Source organism: Nannospalax galili, unplaced genomic scaffold (genome assembly GCF_000622305.1).
Source record: "Nannospalax galili isolate Female #2095 unplaced genomic scaffold, S.galili_v1.0 scaffold116, whole genome shotgun sequence".
NCBI lineage: Eukaryota > Metazoa > Chordata > Mammalia > Rodentia > Spalacidae > Nannospalax > Nannospalax galili.
This window is the reverse complement of record NW_008340206.1, coordinates 3,931,585-3,948,214: the sequence shown is the minus strand read 5'-3', so window position 1 is coordinate 3,948,214 and position 16,630 is coordinate 3,931,585. Positions and strand designations below refer to the sequence as shown.

Here is a 16,630-nt window from a genome sequence, read left to right as displayed (position 1 = left end):
AGCAGTTAAGAGTACTGGCCGTTCTTAACCCAGGTTCAAATCCCAGCACCCACATGGTGGCTGACAACCATCCAAGACCAGTTCCAGGGGATCTGACGCCCTCTTCTGTCCTCCATGGGTACTGCATGACATGGGTGCCCTTACACACATACAGGCATAACACTCATACACACAAAATAAATTGGGAAAAAAAAAAAATGCCCAGAAACTTTTAAAGGGGGGGATGACAGATAATGACAAAGTTGTATGAAAATGTATAATGAAACCATTTCTTGGTACACTAATTTTAAAAACAAATTTTAAAAGAATTTAAAAAAACTTGATTAAGCCAACTGACTAATTTGTAATGTTAAAGAACCAAGTGAAAGAAAAGACACTCAGCACCCCATCTGCCCAAACGTTGCACTGTCTTCGTTTTGCACATCTTTCCACGTGCTAATGCTTGCCTCCTCTTTAAGGTTCTGATTAGGATCCTGGGCAGGGGAAGTCTTTCCACTTCACATCCTATGGCAAACATAATTCCTCTACTAACGGGCTTTTTATGCTGAAGGTATGAAGACGAGAGAGAACAGGTTTGCCTTTCAGTGTACCTATTTCACAGTTACACCTCACCTTTGAAGTGGTTACATTGGATAGTCACAATGTATTTAGTGATTTTCAAGTTCATAGTATCTCAGTCTTACTCTGATCTTTTAGCTCTGTTTTGGTCTCATTAAGAAAAAAAAAGATATAGTGGGAAATGCAATTTTCCAGGGTCATAGAGCTGTTGAGGTGTTAGGAGTCCCTTTCCCACTCTTCCTCTACAGCAGAAGCAAAGCCTCGTGGGTGGGTGCAGTGCCTGTGGAGATGCACGTGGCCACGTGTTGTGTCCTCTTGAGTGAGAGCTCCCCTGTTCACACTGAAACACAGTGCCATCTATGGAGAACTCCTTAGCAGTCAACAGTAATGAAAGAGGGGAGGCATCAAACGAATATTTAGTTTACATGTTAATGACTTGCTCAATCTCAGACCAGACCAGATGCATTAGGGAATGGAAGAAGCCTAAGGTTCATCTCTCCTGGTTTCTTAAAATCTTGCTCTGGAGGCAAATACATATAAAACAACAATAAAAGTAACAACAGCACATTAGTTTATTTGTAAAATAAATGCCAAGATGGTTGTCGATTATGCTTACTGAAGGCGCCAGAGCCTGTAATGCCATTGTGAATCTAGACTGACTCAGTCACCTTGATTCATTAAAGCCGGCCTTAGAAATTGCACTGAGTCAGGCAGGGGGCATCATGCATTGTTTTTTGCTCAACTTTTCAAGGAAAGGGTATTTTGGCTCAGAAGTTTTAGAGGTTTCAGTCCATGGTGAATACTGTTGCTTGGACCTGTGGCAAGGCAACATGTGTTAAGAGAGCAGCTGCTCACTTTGTGACACTGGAAGAGAAGGGTGGACCCAGTGTCACCTTCAAGGGCGCATGGGTGGCCTGGTTTCCTTCCATTAGACCTTCCAGTAGCACATAGGCTGGAGACGTGCACCTGTGGGGGATGTTTAAGACACAAACCATAATACACAGGAATGCATGCTATTTGTGTGTGGGTGTGAGGTGGGCAGCAGGTAAAATTTAAAAAATCAAGAATTGTTGAGAGCGTTCACAGAAACACAGAAGAGATGCAAAGAAAATGGCAGTTGTGAGGAAGCAAGGCGTCTCTCCAACACTGCTCCTTGCCCTGTGTCTCGGAAGCATCTTGTCCCCTTAGATGTGATGAATGAGTGGAGAAAGCCCGTATGAGGACCCAAGCCTTGCTGAGGAACTCTTTGTTTATTATTGTGGGTTGCACCTGATACGCGTGGCATGTATGTGTGCCACAGCACCCGTGTGGCAGTCAGAGGACAGCTTTCTGAAGTCCCTCGTCTCCTTTCACTTTTACATGATTCTGGGGACCAAACTCAGGTTGTCAAACTTGTACAGGAAGTGTCCTCATGAACCAACTCACTGGCCCAAGAATAAATTTTAAGTATGTGAGATCCAGTTATTTTTGTGGAGAAATGCACTGTAGCCATTTTTACCACAATTCAAAAAATATGATAAAAATAAAAAGCATATGTGGCGAGTGGAAATGGCATCTGGTTTTGACACAGTATGTTACCAGTAACCAGAGTATGGAATCAAGACACCCGCATCTAAGAGCTCTTTCTTCAGGGTAAATACAAGTTAGCAGAAACACCCAAATGTTTGTAACACCTTTGACTTTGAAATTTAGAGATGAACTGGTATGAATGAGTTTCTATGGTAACATAACTAGAAGCAATCATGAATTCGCACGTGTGAGAAGAAATAATAAGTCTAAAAAATCCTTCTGATGAATATTTTTATTCCAGCTATAAATAAAAAGTGAATCACCTATATGCTATGCAGATTTAAAGTGGGTAAATTTAGAAATATTTTTTTCTCTTTTTTTACAAAGCTTCATAGGTTGGAGGGGGGAACATAATCTTAAAAGTTCAGAAAAATGTCCCCCTCGAAACTGTGCAGCACTGAAATCCTTGAACATTGTGCACAGCAGGAATGCCCTTCATCTCCACTGACCACGATTGTGTCTACCACAGCCACATGGCTATCAAACGGCTCAGCTGTGGCTCATGCAATTAAGGACCCAGGCTTTTATTTTATTTCATTTTAATCAATTTATATTTAAATATTCACTTATGTCTGTCATATTAAGACAAAAATAACTTAAAATCAAATTACACAATAGTAAATGGTAGATTTAGTAAATAATAGTAAATCACCAAGTTATGGAGTCATTATCTGAACATCCACGTGTCCAAAACTCTGCCAGCTCTGGGTCAGTGGTACTGTTCGTGACTTAGGGTGGCATCAAACCATGTCCTTACTTTGAAGACCCCCCCAATCATAAACATAAAGTCCCAGCTGTCTAGTTTCGATATCACTAACTCTGAGTACTGAACTAAGACCCAGAATTAGGGATGCTATTTTCTCTGAGGTTAAACTCATCATACATTTTTATTTTACATTTTCAGGTTCAGTATAATGCTAAAATGTGTTTAGGTGGGTGAAATGTATTAATGTCTGTGACTTATTTTGAAATGCATAAAAAGTGAAATGGATTTGGAGTGGGTCGATGGTAGCCATGTCATAAAGTAAATGCAACCAGACAAACAGTGCATGGTACTTCCTGAGCAAGTCTTTGGCTTTCCTAAAAGCTTCACAATAAGATGTGCGGCAATATTGTCATAACAAAGTGTTACTGTGCTTCACAGTGTTTTGACCTTTTACGTGATAAACAGAAGCATGTTAAGTATTTGAAAGTATCTTTTTCTCGAGCCTGTCACTTCTCTGTTGAATAGAGCCAAGGAGCAATAACGGAGCGTTTACGCAGTTTCAGCATGCACGATTTGACGGCTATCCAAGGTGACGAGCCTGTGGGACAAAGACCATACCAGCCTTTACCTGAAGCAAAGAAGAGAAGCAAGCAAGCTGGTGAACCCACAGGTGCGCTCGCCTGTGTTACTGTGTGAGCTGTTCATAACAGGGCTGGGGGTCAGGGTGGGAACTAAAACAGTACATGGCAACGGAGACAAGATGCACTTTGTAGTTGTTGCTATAGCTGCTGTTGAGACAGGGCCTTAAACAGTCCATGCTGGCCTCAAACTCACTGTGTAGGTGAGACTGTCTTCAGACTACTGACCCTCTCGCTTATACCTCTCAAGTTCTAGACTATAGGTATATTCCACCACACCCAGCAAAACTTACTTCTGAGCATATAATTTTGTCTTTATTTGTAGAATTTTGGGTGTTCATTTGTTTTTGAGATGGAGTCTCATAGTCCAGGCTGGCCAAGGCTGCCCTTGAACTTCCTGATCCACCTGCCAAGTGTTAGGCTACAGATGTGGAGCACCAACCTTCTTTTATGTGGTGCTGGGGATTAAACCCAGAGCTTTGTGCATGCTAGGCAAGCACTCCACTAACTGAGCTACACCCCTAAGCCAAGCATGTTTTGGAGTTTTGGAGTTTTGGATTTAACTCTAGCCCCTTTAGTGATCACCTTTTGCTGCCCTTGGAAATTATTTGACTAAGAGCATAGTACCTTCATATTTTAGGAGCTGTGGGTGTGGTTCCCTGATCATTCCCCAACACCAGTTCTGACTGGTCATCAACACTCTGTATTCGAACTATGTACTGACATCTACAGAGTTTCATATTTAAGAACATTGTGAGATCTGTGAAGAAGCAGGTATATTGACTCACAGATAAAAAGATTGAGGCAGTGATGAAACGTGACTCAAACTGAAAGCAGGATTACTCCAATGGGAATGTGCTAGAAGTGCGTACTCTAGGTCAAGAGCTGACCTGTAGGCATATTCTCCAGAAATTATGAGCATGTCACGGTTGCTGTGTTTTGCATCTTTAATAAACCATTGTGATCTAGGAAGCATGCACATAAACAAAACAGAGTCCCTTCATCCTTGTGTCACATCCAAGGTAGTTGTCATCGAAGGCCAGGCTGAGAACTAAGAAGTTCAGGACAGTCTTTATTCATTCTTATTATCTGCAAGGTCGGGGGCTACCGATCATTTCAAAAAGTGATATTCTTTACGTGGAGACTGAAAGCTGTCATTTATAATTAAGGCCAATTCGAAAAATTAAGTAATAGCCCCTCTTCTCTCCTGTTTTGCTGTTTGTTTTGGTTTTTGGACAGGTTCTCGAATTTGTAGCCCAGGCTGGCCTTGAACTCAAGGGAGTCTGCTTCAGCTTTCCCCTGGCTGGCTTCCACACTTGGCTACAGTCACTCTTTAAAAAGCGAAAGTTGGGGCTGGAAGTGGGACTCAGCAGTTACAAGGGCATACTGCTCTTGCAGGGGCCCCCAGTTTGGATTCCAACACCCACAGCCCCCTATAACTCCAGCTCCAGTAAGTTCAATGCTCTTAGCCTCTGGGCACCTGCATTCATGTATGCAGACACACACACATAATTAAAAATAATAAACATAGGCTGGACATGCTGGCACATGCTTTTAATCCCAGCACTCAGGCAGAGCTCTGTGAGTTCAAGGCTAGCCTGGTCTACATCACAAGTTCCAGGCCATGCAGGGCTATATAGTGAGACCTTATTTCAAAAAAAGACCAAGATTATAGTAATAAAAAATCTTTTTTAAGCAAAAATAATGAATTTTTTCACAACTACCAAGAATGAATAACATTTAAAATGGTGACTTTTGTCTCAGGATATGACCAAGCTGACCTCTGATTAAGGTAACTCCTTCATAAGGAAGATCTGGGGCCAGGGATATAGCTCAGTGGTAGAGTGCTTGCTTAGCATGGACAAGGCCCTGGATTCTGTCCCCAGCATCGCACAAACCAGGCTTGGTAGCACACTCCTGTAATCCGGCATTCAAGAAGTAAGGCAGGATCCTCTACTACATAGCAAGCTAGAGGCCGGCCTGGGCTACAGGAGACCCTGTCTCAAAACAAAACAGAAAACAAGAAAAGTAAGACTGCCATAGAGGGAGGAAAACATACCTGAAACGACAAGCTGAAGTCATCAGAAGTGCTCCTGTGGTAGGACTCCCTCCTTTCCCTCCTTTGTATGGAAGGGGTCCAATTTCCAATGGTTCAGGAACCCTTTAAACCATCAAGTCTGGCTGACCAAGAAAAACATGGAAAGGTTTTCAATCCCAAGGAAATGGCAGATTAGGGTAGTGATAATAGCACTCTTTACCATTCAGACTGGCCCCCTAAAATGTTCTTAAGTAGGAATGTCAATCTATTGCTGTATTTAACAACAACAACAACAAAAAAACAGTTGCTTAAAACCATCACAGTCCTTTTGCTCAGAAGGAGGGGTGACTGATGTTAGCCCTTGTTTCAGAGTTTCATGCAGCTGTGATCGGAAAGCAGCTGAGGCTGGGGCTGGAGCCACATGCAAAGGAAAGCTCACACGTGTTTGATCTGGGAAGAGTCAAGCAGGTGTCTAGAGCAAGGGGCCTTTCAGATATGCCTGTGGCCTGTGGTCTCTGTGGCCTCTTCGTGTGGTCTCGCGGTCTCTGAGGGTAGTCAGGCTCAAATGGCAGCTGCAGATCCCAGGGCCAGTGTCCCACAAGGCTCTGGAAGAAATCCTGCTGTGTAGCTTTGCTGGATTGTCAGTCATGAACTGTTGATGTGGCTACAAAGGCCTGCCAGATTAAAGGGCAGGGAGGAAACACATCAGAGATCTCATGGAACAGCCTCTTGGACTTCGTGGCAGTTTAAGATGAACTAATTCTTTTGGATGATGATCTGGCAGTGATCATCAATATTTATTCCTTTTAACTCAGCAAGAAACTTCTAAGAATATGTCATAAGGAAATAATCAGATAACATTCAGAGACATATGTACAAGGCTTCCATTCATAATTACAAATAACGGGGCTGGAGAGATGGCTCAGCGGTTAAGAGCACTGATTGCTCTTACAGAGGACCCGGGTTTGATTCCCAGCACCCACATGGCAGCTACGAACCGCTCTTAACTCCAGTTCCAGGGGAATCTGAAGCCCTCTTCGGACCTCCGCAGCATTGCATGACACAGGTGCACTCACATCCATGCAGGTAATACACTCGCACACATAAAATAAAAATAATAAATAAAAATGTTTTTTTAAAAATTACAAATAACAAAAAGCCAAAAGCCTTAAAGAAATTATTAAGCCAAAAAAAGTTTATTAACAATGAAAATGTTAGATTCTGAGAGGAAAAAAACAAAGTAAAATAGTATGTCGTAGAGGTGATGAAAGTTAATATACTGTTGTTTATTAACCGTATATACATACAGGACCATCCAGAAGGGGATTACCAAAATACTGACAGTGTCTAGCTCTTTGTGGTGGGATTTTAGTTTGGTGGTGGTGGTGTGGTTATTTGAAACACAGTCTCCTGATCTTCAACTCCTGATCCTCCTGCCCCTGCTTCTAGAGTACTGGTGTTACAGACATGTGCCATCAGGCCAAACTTTTCTTTTTAATTAAATGAAATTTCTTAGATTTACTTATGTGTATGAGCATTTTGCTTGTATGAACATATGTGTGCCTGGTGTTCACAGAGGCCTGAAGAGGGAGTCAGATCCCCTGGAACTGGAGTTACAAGCAGTTGTTAGCCACATTGTGGGTCCTGGGAACTGAACTTGGATCCTTTGGAAAAGCAGCCAGTGCTCTTAACCATTGAGCCATCTCTCCAGAACTCCCCTCCTTTTTAAAAAATCTGGTAACTTGTAAAATCAGAAATAATACAATACTCTTATTTTGAAAATTAATCACTAAAGAGGAAAACTATATAGACTCGACAACTAGATATTTTTCTGGTGTATTTATGGAAAAATTATATTTTTGAACAAATATGTAGCAAGGAAAAAAGGAAAAATTAAGTGGGCTGGAGAGATGGCTCAGAGGTTAGGAACACTGACTGTTCTTGCAGAAGACCCAGGTCCGTATCCCAGCATCCACATGGCAGCTAACAACTGTCCGTAACTCCAGTTCCAGGGGATCCGACAGCCTCTTCTGTCCTCCGCTGGCATTGCACGACACGGGTGCACTTACTACATGCAGGCAATACATGCATACGCAAAAAATACAAATAAAATTTTTTTTTAAAAAAAGGAAAAATTAAGCCGGGTCTACATGCAGGCAATACATGCATACGCAAAAAATACAAATAAAATTTTTTTTAAAAAAAAGGAAAAATTAAGCCGGGTGTGGTGGTACACGCCTATAGTCTTGGGAGGCACAATTGCATTGAATTTTGAAAATTTGATTCGCCATGAAAAAAGAGTTTTCTTTCTGAAATAATTTTAAATATAAATGTGGTCTACAGACAATTTAGAAATTAAGAACTCGAAAAAAAAAAAAAAAAAGAAAAATTGAATACTTGGCAAGTAAAAAGGGAAAAATTAAAATTACCTGAAAGCCTGCTTTTCATGAGCTATAATGGCTTTGGGGCTAGTAACGTGGCTCAACATATAAGGATGCATGCCACCGAGCCTGACCACTTGAATTCCATTCCCAGAACCCACATGATGAAAAGAGAGCCAACTCTTAAAAACTGACCTCTGACCTCTATAAGCACACTGTGGCTTTATTATCCCCCCAGATAATAAATAGCTAAATGTAATTTTATTTTAATTTAAGAGAGGGCCTGGAGAGATGGGTGAGTGGTTACAAGTGCATGCTTCTCTTGAAGAGGACCTGAGTTTGGTTCCCAGACCCACATCTGCAACTCCAGCTCTAGGACTCTGATACCTCTGGTCACCATGGGCACCTGAGCTCACAAGTACATACTCATACACAGACACATATAAAATAAATCTTTTAATAAAATGAAACAAGTCCCCTTAACATGCCCCTGGCACATCATTTAAAAAAAAAAAAAAGAGAGACAGAGAGAGAGTTCTCAGCACCCACCTTTAAAACAGCACCCAGGAGGCAGAGGCAGGTGGATCTCTGTGAGATTGAGGCCAGCCTGGTCTACATAGTGAGTTCTAGGAAAGCTGGGGCTACAGGAGACCCTGTCTCAAAAAAGCCAAAGAGAGGGACAGAAAGAATGAGAGAAAGAGAGAGAGATGATGGCTTCATTTTAATGTTTTTTCCTTTGTTTCTTTATGTACTTTTCCCCTACATCATCCTACACGGGAAGCCTTCCCCTCACCCTGATCTATGGCCCCGTTCCTGTGGCCCCACGTTCATCTGGCCACCTGGCCACCGAGCATTTCCTTGGTTAGCCTTGCCCCTCTGTTGCCCCAGCCCTCTGCACTGACCTCCACTTTAACCCGGGACACATGTCTTTTGACTGCTGCAGGAAAACAAAGAATGTCAGCCTGATCCTGCTGATGGATGATGCCTGATCCTGCTTCCAAATCCTTCCTAATTTCTAGCGTAGAAGTCTGGCACCATAAAATTGTACTTGCCTAATATACAATTAAAGTTGTTTATGTTATTATGAGAGTTAAGAGGCTTATTAACAACTGTTCATGGTTTGCATTGTGACTCTCAAATTATTCATGTCCTGGGAGAGCTGACTAATAAACATTTATTCAGTGTCATTTTCTTGGCATGTAAAGAGTTCATCCCTGCCTCCGCCTGAATCCCCAGATCCTCATACAGCCTCTTTATCTTTATCATAAAAAGGAATTTGCAGCTTTGTGGGGCCTTGTGACTGTACCCTTGTCTTCACAGCCTACCGGGTACCTTGGCTGCCTTGGACTAGCCCCTCTGTTGCTGTTTCCAGGAGCCTCAGGCCTCAGAGCTTGATATTTATCACCCAGGGCTTATTTGAGATGCTCATCTCTGCCCAACCCCAGCTTGGCTGACTCACAAGCTCCAGGTGGGGCCCAGGCAATCTGTGTACTGATGAGATATGCTAATGTTTGAGAACCTCCCCTTCCCAAATAGGGCGAGCCCTCCCCCAGGGCTGCTTGGGATGCTCCTAGACCTCCAGCTAGCTGTTTGCCTGGATGTTTGCTCAGTGGTCGTAGTGAGTCCTTATAGGCTTATGTGGCAGCGTGTTGGCAGGCCAGCGAGGTCCCTTGCTGACCTTCGCACTGGCTGTCATCTCTGCCGTCTGTCATCGTGGCCTGTGGCGTTTCTGGTTACTGAAGCTAGCCAGGCTAGATTTTATCTCAGGGCTGCAAGGCCCTACCCAACTTAGCTTGTCTGTTTGTAGGCCCTCTAGGTCTCCTTGGTTCCCCTGTCCTTCCCAGTGTTTGGGAAAATGTGACAAGTGGGGAGGGGCTTAAGTCCTAATTAAAGTCAAAGGCAAAAATGCTAAAACACAAATGCTTGGGTTTTTTAATAATTCATGAAAAGGCGAACATAGACTTCACAACTTACCTAGCTTATTGTTTGGGGGTTTTAGGGGATTTGGTGTTTTTGTTATTTGTCTTTTTTGTTGTTGGGGTTTTTAATTTTTATTATTATTGTTTGTGACTGTGCATCGTGGGGAGCAGGCACATGCCACAGTGCACACGTGGAAGTCAGAGGCAGCTTTGAAGTCATCCTGTCTGTCCACCTGTTCACATGGTTCCAGGAATCTAATTCGGGTTGCACCATCTCCCCAGCTCTGTTCTTGTTATTTTGAGACACGGTCTCGCTCTTTAGTTCAGGCCAGCCTCAAACTCAGCATCTGCCTTCTTCCTCTACTTCCTGAGTTCTTATACTGCATCATGCCTGTGTGTGGTATATGTATTGTATGCCTGTGTGCGGTATATGTGTGTAGTGTGTGGACACAGAAGTCAGAGGAGGACAGCAAATGCCCTCCTCTATCACTACCCTTATTCCTTTGACTCAGGGTCTCTTCCTGAACCTGGAATGCACTTTTTTTTTCTCACTAGACTGGTAACCACCAATCCTCCTGTCTCAGCACTTGGGTTACAGGAGCCCATGAAACCACACCCAGGTTTTACTCTAGTGCTGGGATCCGAACTCATGGCCTGATGTCTCGCTGAGCCATCTCCCCAGCTCTCTCGATTACTGTTAAATTGAAAATAGCCATAACAAAATTAAGAATGGTCTGCTGGGCATGGCACCCTCACTGTGAATTCTAGGTCAGCCTGGGCTACAGAGTGAGACAGTATCTCCAAAAGCATTAAGTAAATGAGTGTCACTGCTCAGAGAGACCTGCACAGAGGAAATGGGTTTCTGATCATCTAGGACAGTGCAGGAAGCAAAGTTCATGAAGAAGGGCCAGGAGCACCTTCCAGATGTGGGGAGCACTGCAGAGAACCTCACCCCAGGCTGTGAAGAGCCCGAAAAAATGGGTGTCCTCTTACCAAAACATGCTGTCTTTCACCTTTTAGGTTATGGAATTCCACTGAGAGACGGAGGTGAAAAGACAGATGAAGAAGCAGAAGGGCCATATTCTGATGACGAGATGGTAACTCATAAGGGACTCCGCAGATCCCAGAGCATGAAGTCCGTGAAGACTGTCAAAGGCCGTAAGGAGGTGGGTGTGGAGCACAGTTGTTTCCTGAGATTTCTATCAGGGATTTCCCACTGTGTTATCATTAGGGGTTTTGGACAACCAGTGAGTGAAGATGGGAATGGGAAGCAGCCATTCTATTTAAAACTTTATTAAAATCAGTTGTGTTAGCCAGGGCTACCTAGTGAGACCCTGTCTAAAAGGGAAAAAAGTCAGATGTATTAGGGATCCCTAGAGAAAAAAACAAATCTGGAAATTTTGAAATGTCAAATTCCTGGTCTTCCCCTATGAGTAGAAAATAGCATTCCTACCTAACAAACCCCACAGTTACTTCGAATGCCATTGCCACCCTGTGTATAAGCAGGGAGAGCTACTAGCAGGATTAGCTACGTACTTTGCTCGTATATAACCAACCACACTACGATTAAATAGTAAAAGAAAAGTTTACCCAAAAGATAATGTCTTTGAGCTGAGAAAATAGATTAGTCTTCTCTGACTAATTGTTTGTGTTTTTATTTGTGATTAGTAAAATACTGTGCTGCATGCAACCGTCATAGTAACATACAGTGCCACATGCATCCATCATAGTAACATACAGTGATACATCCGTCATAGCACCAGCTGCGTTTCTAGGGGTATATGAGTGATGCTCTTTATACACACTTGCAAGATAGTTGGATTCACTGGTTTTTATTTGTGTGTGTGTGTGTGTGTGCGTGTCTATGTGTCTGTGTGTCTGTCTGTCTCTCCTGGCAATTAAACCCAGGGTATCACGCATGTAAGCACTGTACCACCAAGCTACACCCCAAACCACATCTTCACTCTTTATTTTGAGACAAGGTCTCATTAACTTACCCAGGTGGGACTTGAACTCACTTTGTAGCCCAGGCAGGTTTTAAATTTGTGGTCTTTTCTGTCTCTGCCTCCTAAAGAGCTGGGCTGGACAAGCCTGTACCAGGCCTTGCAAGATTAGTTAATTCTTTGTGTCAGGAAGGTTAAACAGTTAATATGGTTATGAACTATTCAATCCTATCAATTTTTGGGGGGGTCTTTTAGAGACAGGGTCTCCCTGTAGCCCCAGCTGGTCCGGAACTCACTCTATAGACCAGGCTGTCCTTGAACTCACAGAGATCCGCCTGCCTCTGCCTCCAGACAGAGTGCTGGGATTAAAGGCGTATGCCACCAGCCTAGCTGGCTGGAGAGATGGCTCAGTGATTAAGAGCACTCACTGCTCTTGTGGAGGACCTGGAAGCTCATACCCGTGAATCTGTATCTCTGGTTCCGGGGAATCTGATGCCCTCTCCCAGGCCCTATGGACACTGTACTCACATGCACAAATATACACACAGACACACACATACACATAACTAAAAGTTAAAAATAAGGCAGTTATGGTGCCGCATGGGCTTCTGTGAGGTTGAAGCCAGCCTGGTCTACATAGCAACTTCCAGGTCAGCTGGGGCTACAGGGAGACCCTGCCTCAAAATAAAATAAAATAAAATCTTATAAAGTACTCAATCTACTTTCTTAATTTAATTTTGCTTTTTAATCAGCATACACTGTAACAGGCTTTTCCTATGGCATTTTGTACTTAGTTTTGGTTGTCTATTTGTTAATGATGATAATACTTTTCTTTCTTTAGGTGCGGTATGGTTCACTAAAATATAAAGTGAAGAAGAGACCACAGGTGTATTTTTAGAATCCACACCTCAGAAATCCCAAGAGAAATAATGCTAACAAATCAACTTCATTTTCTAACTACACGTATTCAGGATTTACACTTTTATTCAGATTGTGGCAATTATAGGATTGACGTTCATGAATTTAACTAGTGTTCCTTTAACAGTTTACTTAAATATTAACTATAAGAGGCAGTTATGCAAAGTTTATTGATGTGTACATAGCAAAAGTCACAGACAATCGTGTTTTCCAATTTAAAGTTCATCAGCAGCATCGAGGACCTGGGCTCAAAAACGAAACACAGACCCGGAGCATACTTGAAACATCTCCCTGTTTCAGGATACTTAAGCCATTCTTGTGTTGACTGTGTTTACCTCCGTCTGCATCATATCCACCACACAAGGATAGTGATTAAACAGTCTCTCCTCCATGGCGGGACAAGGACATGCTGTGTTATGATAAAGAACCCTTCATATATGCCTTAGATGATTTTTACCTTTATGTTGGGGAGGGTTGAACCAGTCTCCCTGAAGCCCCAGCTGGCCTGGAACTCACTCTATGGACCAGGCTGACCTCAATCTCACAGAGATCCACCTGCCTCTGCCTCCCGAGTGTGAGAGTAAAGGTGTGTGCCGCCACACCCCACAGATTTTTACCTTTGTAACACTTGAGGCTTTCCACTGTCAACTGAAAGTTTTTGAAGCAGAACATTGAAGACCAGGGGTCCACATAGCACTTTCCTAACTAGTTTTCACACTTGAAATTGTTTACTTACGTCACAACTGTTCATTTACTTTAAATTTTACTGATGCTCTCTTTTTTGTTCTGGGTCATATTATAATGTGTCAGAATTATGCCTTGAAACACATCATCCCTTTCCCTTCCAGGGGGGTTTCGTTTGTTAAATTCATTGGGTCTGTAATATAAACACAGCTAACTGTTCGATTTTAACGTTTTTGTTTGGGTTTTTGTTTACTTGAGACAGGGTCTCCTTTGGCCTCAGCTGGCTTCGGGCTGGCCTTGGCTGGCCTCAGACTGGCTCTGCTGTCTCCACCCCCAGTTGCTGGGGTGACAGGTATGCGGCACCAGACATTTTCACTATTTTTACTGTTTTTAATTACCTTCTTGACATAGAGAAGTTAAACATTAATTGGTTTCCATGGTTGACTTTGGCATGTTTTTATCAATACCAATTAATTTTTTTTTCGCTTTAAAAAAAAGTGGTAGCTTCAGGAGGCCTGGCCATGCACGCCTTTAGTCCCAATACGCAGGAGGCAGAGGCAGACAGATCCCTGAATTCCAGGCCAGCCAAGGCTACATAGCGAGACCCTATCTCAAAAAACCAAAAAGCAAGCAAACAAAAATGGTAGCTTTTGTAAAGAGTTACGGAGCAACGTAGCATTGAGTCTTCTGATGCGTGAACCTGTCCTAAGCCATCCCATTCCCAGGCCTCGCAGAGGTGGGTGTGTGCTGCTGCCTAATAGACTAGGTGTTGCTAGAAGCAACTGAATCTTTCTCTGGCTGAGGTTATTCTTTGAAAATGAGGGCCAAGACCAAATGCAGACGCCTTTAATGCTGTATATCACTGGCCACCAGAGAAGAAATTGTGTTTTTGTTTTTGGATGGTGCAGGGGATTGCACCCAGGGCTCAGCATGCTACGCAAGCATGCTGCCCAGGTGCTCCTCCCCAGCCCTTACCTTTTAATCTCAGAAAGTTAAAGGTACCGCACTCTGAGGCTTTTTTTTTTTTTAATTTGGTAGCACTGTTAATTGTATTGTGAACCCCAACAGTGTATTTTGGTGACGAATAATCAAAGTTGTATTTATTATGCTTGTTCATAAAACATAACCATTGGATTTAGTACCCAAAAGAGAACAGATTGTGAGATTTGTGAGATCTTTGGCTTTTCTACTTTTTAAAACAAAGGCATCTGGTGATGTACATTTAGGTACTCCTCCAAGCACTGACCTGAAACAATATTCTGTTCAGAATTTCTATGAATTCATATCATAAGCTCTTAAGAAAGAATGCTGTTTATTTTGCCTGGCACTGTGCTGTACAGATGCTATACAGATGCTGTACTGCATACTTGTTCTCTCTGGGCAGAGGCAGTGTCACCTGATAAGGGAACTCCATAAGCAAGTGACTCCGTCACTGTGGGGACTGATTGGCACCACCATTTTATCTTTTTTTTTTTTTCTTTTTGATCTTTTTGCAACAGGGTCTCCCTGTAGTCCCAGCTGTCCTGGAACTTGCTACATAGACCAGGCTGGCCTGGAACTCACAGACATCTGCCTGCCTCTGTCTCCCAAGTGCTGGGATTAAAGGCTACCATTTTATCTTTTTGAGACAGGGTCTCTCTGTAACCCCAGCTGGCCTGGAACTCACTGTGTAGACCAGGCTGGCCTGGACCTCATAGAGATCTGCCTGCCTCTGCCTCCCAGGTGCTGGGATCAAAGGCCTGCACCACCACACTGGGCACCATTTTATCTTTTTAAGTCCAGTCTTAAACCTGTCCTTTGGAGCTAGCAATAGATGCCATGCTTAGCATATGCAAAGCCTTGAGTTCGGTCCCAGAACCAAACAGTCAAAACCAGCCCACCTATCCTTTGATAAGTTCACATGCAGTATGTTTTTACCTGCGGTATTTTGGTTGTTTTGTCTAGCTCAGGCCATCCTGAAACTCACTCTGTATATAGCCCAGGCTAGCCTCAGACTCATGGATGCGCCTCATGCTTCAGCCGCCTCAGTGCTGGGATTACAGGAACATGCCACCGTGCTGTGCTTTTCGAGCTGTTTCAAGTTGGGAGAATCATTTGCCTTGTGGCATTAAAACGCCCAATCAAAGACACCACCGGCCTCAGAGGGCTAATGTGTGCTGCTCCTCTGAGCTGTGCTCTTCACCATCCCAGCCTTCCTCTGGTACATCTCTGCGACTGACATGCTTATCCACACTTGAGGCCATCTTGTCCTGCCCCTACTTTCTCCTGTTTTACATTTCCTCCTCCTTGGTTCTGTCCCCCTTGTCTCTGAATTGTCTCTTCAGAGCTGAAGCATCTGTTTCTTCTATGGTGGAGCTGGCCATTTATTTGCTTGCTTGCTTTTTTGACAGGTCTTCCTGTCACTATATAGACCAGGCTGGCCTCATTCTCACAGAGATCTCACAGAGCCTGCCTCTGCCTCATACGTGTTAGGATCAAAGGCGTATGCCACCACACCTGCTGTTCCTCTGATTTTAAGTCTGCTGATTTTAAGAAATGTAAATCTGGGGCTGGGGAGATGGCTTACTGGTTAAGAGCACTGACTGCTCTTGCAGAGGACCCAGGTTCGATTCCCAGCACCCACATGGTGGCTAACAACCATCTGTAACTCCAGTTCCGGGGGAATCTTACACCTTCTTCTGACTTCTGAGGGCATTGCACGACACAGGTGCACTTACACACATGCAGGCAATACACTCATACACATAAAATGAAAATAAATAAAATATTGAAAAAAATGTAAATTTATCTATAGACCACAGTGCCTTGACTTTCCCCCACTCCATTTGGGGCATGGGCATGCCATGTGCAAACCTGTTTAGGGCACTGTTTTTATAGCTATTGGCATTTATCCAGAAGTAGTAGCCTAGCAGTATTTCACTCTGCAGTCGTTCAGCTTGATCACGAACAGCTAGTTCCCAACTTTGTTTAGGAAATAAGAACTGATCTAGTCAATAGTAGCTGATTGCTGAGTAAGTAATTATGTAGCCCCACCTCGGTCCTACCACAGATCCCCTCCATACACATCACTGTATGGTTTTTAGGGCTAAAAAGGTCATCCTGCCACCATTGTTAATAATAAACACTTTACTACACTGATGGATGGAACAGAATTCCTTAAGTATTTTCAGGGATCTTAAACCGTATGTCACCACCAAAGAGTTCTACAGTGTTATAAAGGCATGTAAATAGTCTGAAATTCTGTGAAACAGGTTAAACGTATTTTCTTTCTTTTTT

General features: G+C 43.1%; 1 protein-coding gene across 7 annotated transcripts in view; it reads left to right on the top strand.

Moving 5' to 3' along the window:
- Positions 1 to 12,912, top strand: part of Reep3 (receptor accessory protein 3) — a 75,531-nt gene extending 62,619 nt beyond the window's left edge. For all 7 annotated transcript variants that reach the window (XM_029564616.1, XM_029564618.1, XM_008835379.3 and 4 more), the window contains 3 exons: positions 3,359 to 3,503; positions 10,830 to 10,975; positions 12,594 to 12,912. In XM_029564616.1, coding sequence (XP_029420476.1) covers positions 3,359 to 3,503; positions 10,830 to 10,975; positions 12,594 to 12,650 — 348 coding nt within the window. In that variant the 3' untranslated portion in view covers positions 12,651 to 12,912. The remainder of the gene's footprint in view (positions 1 to 3,358; positions 3,504 to 10,829; positions 10,976 to 12,593) is intronic.
- The last annotated feature ends 3,718 nt before the right edge of the window (positions 12,913 to 16,630 follow it).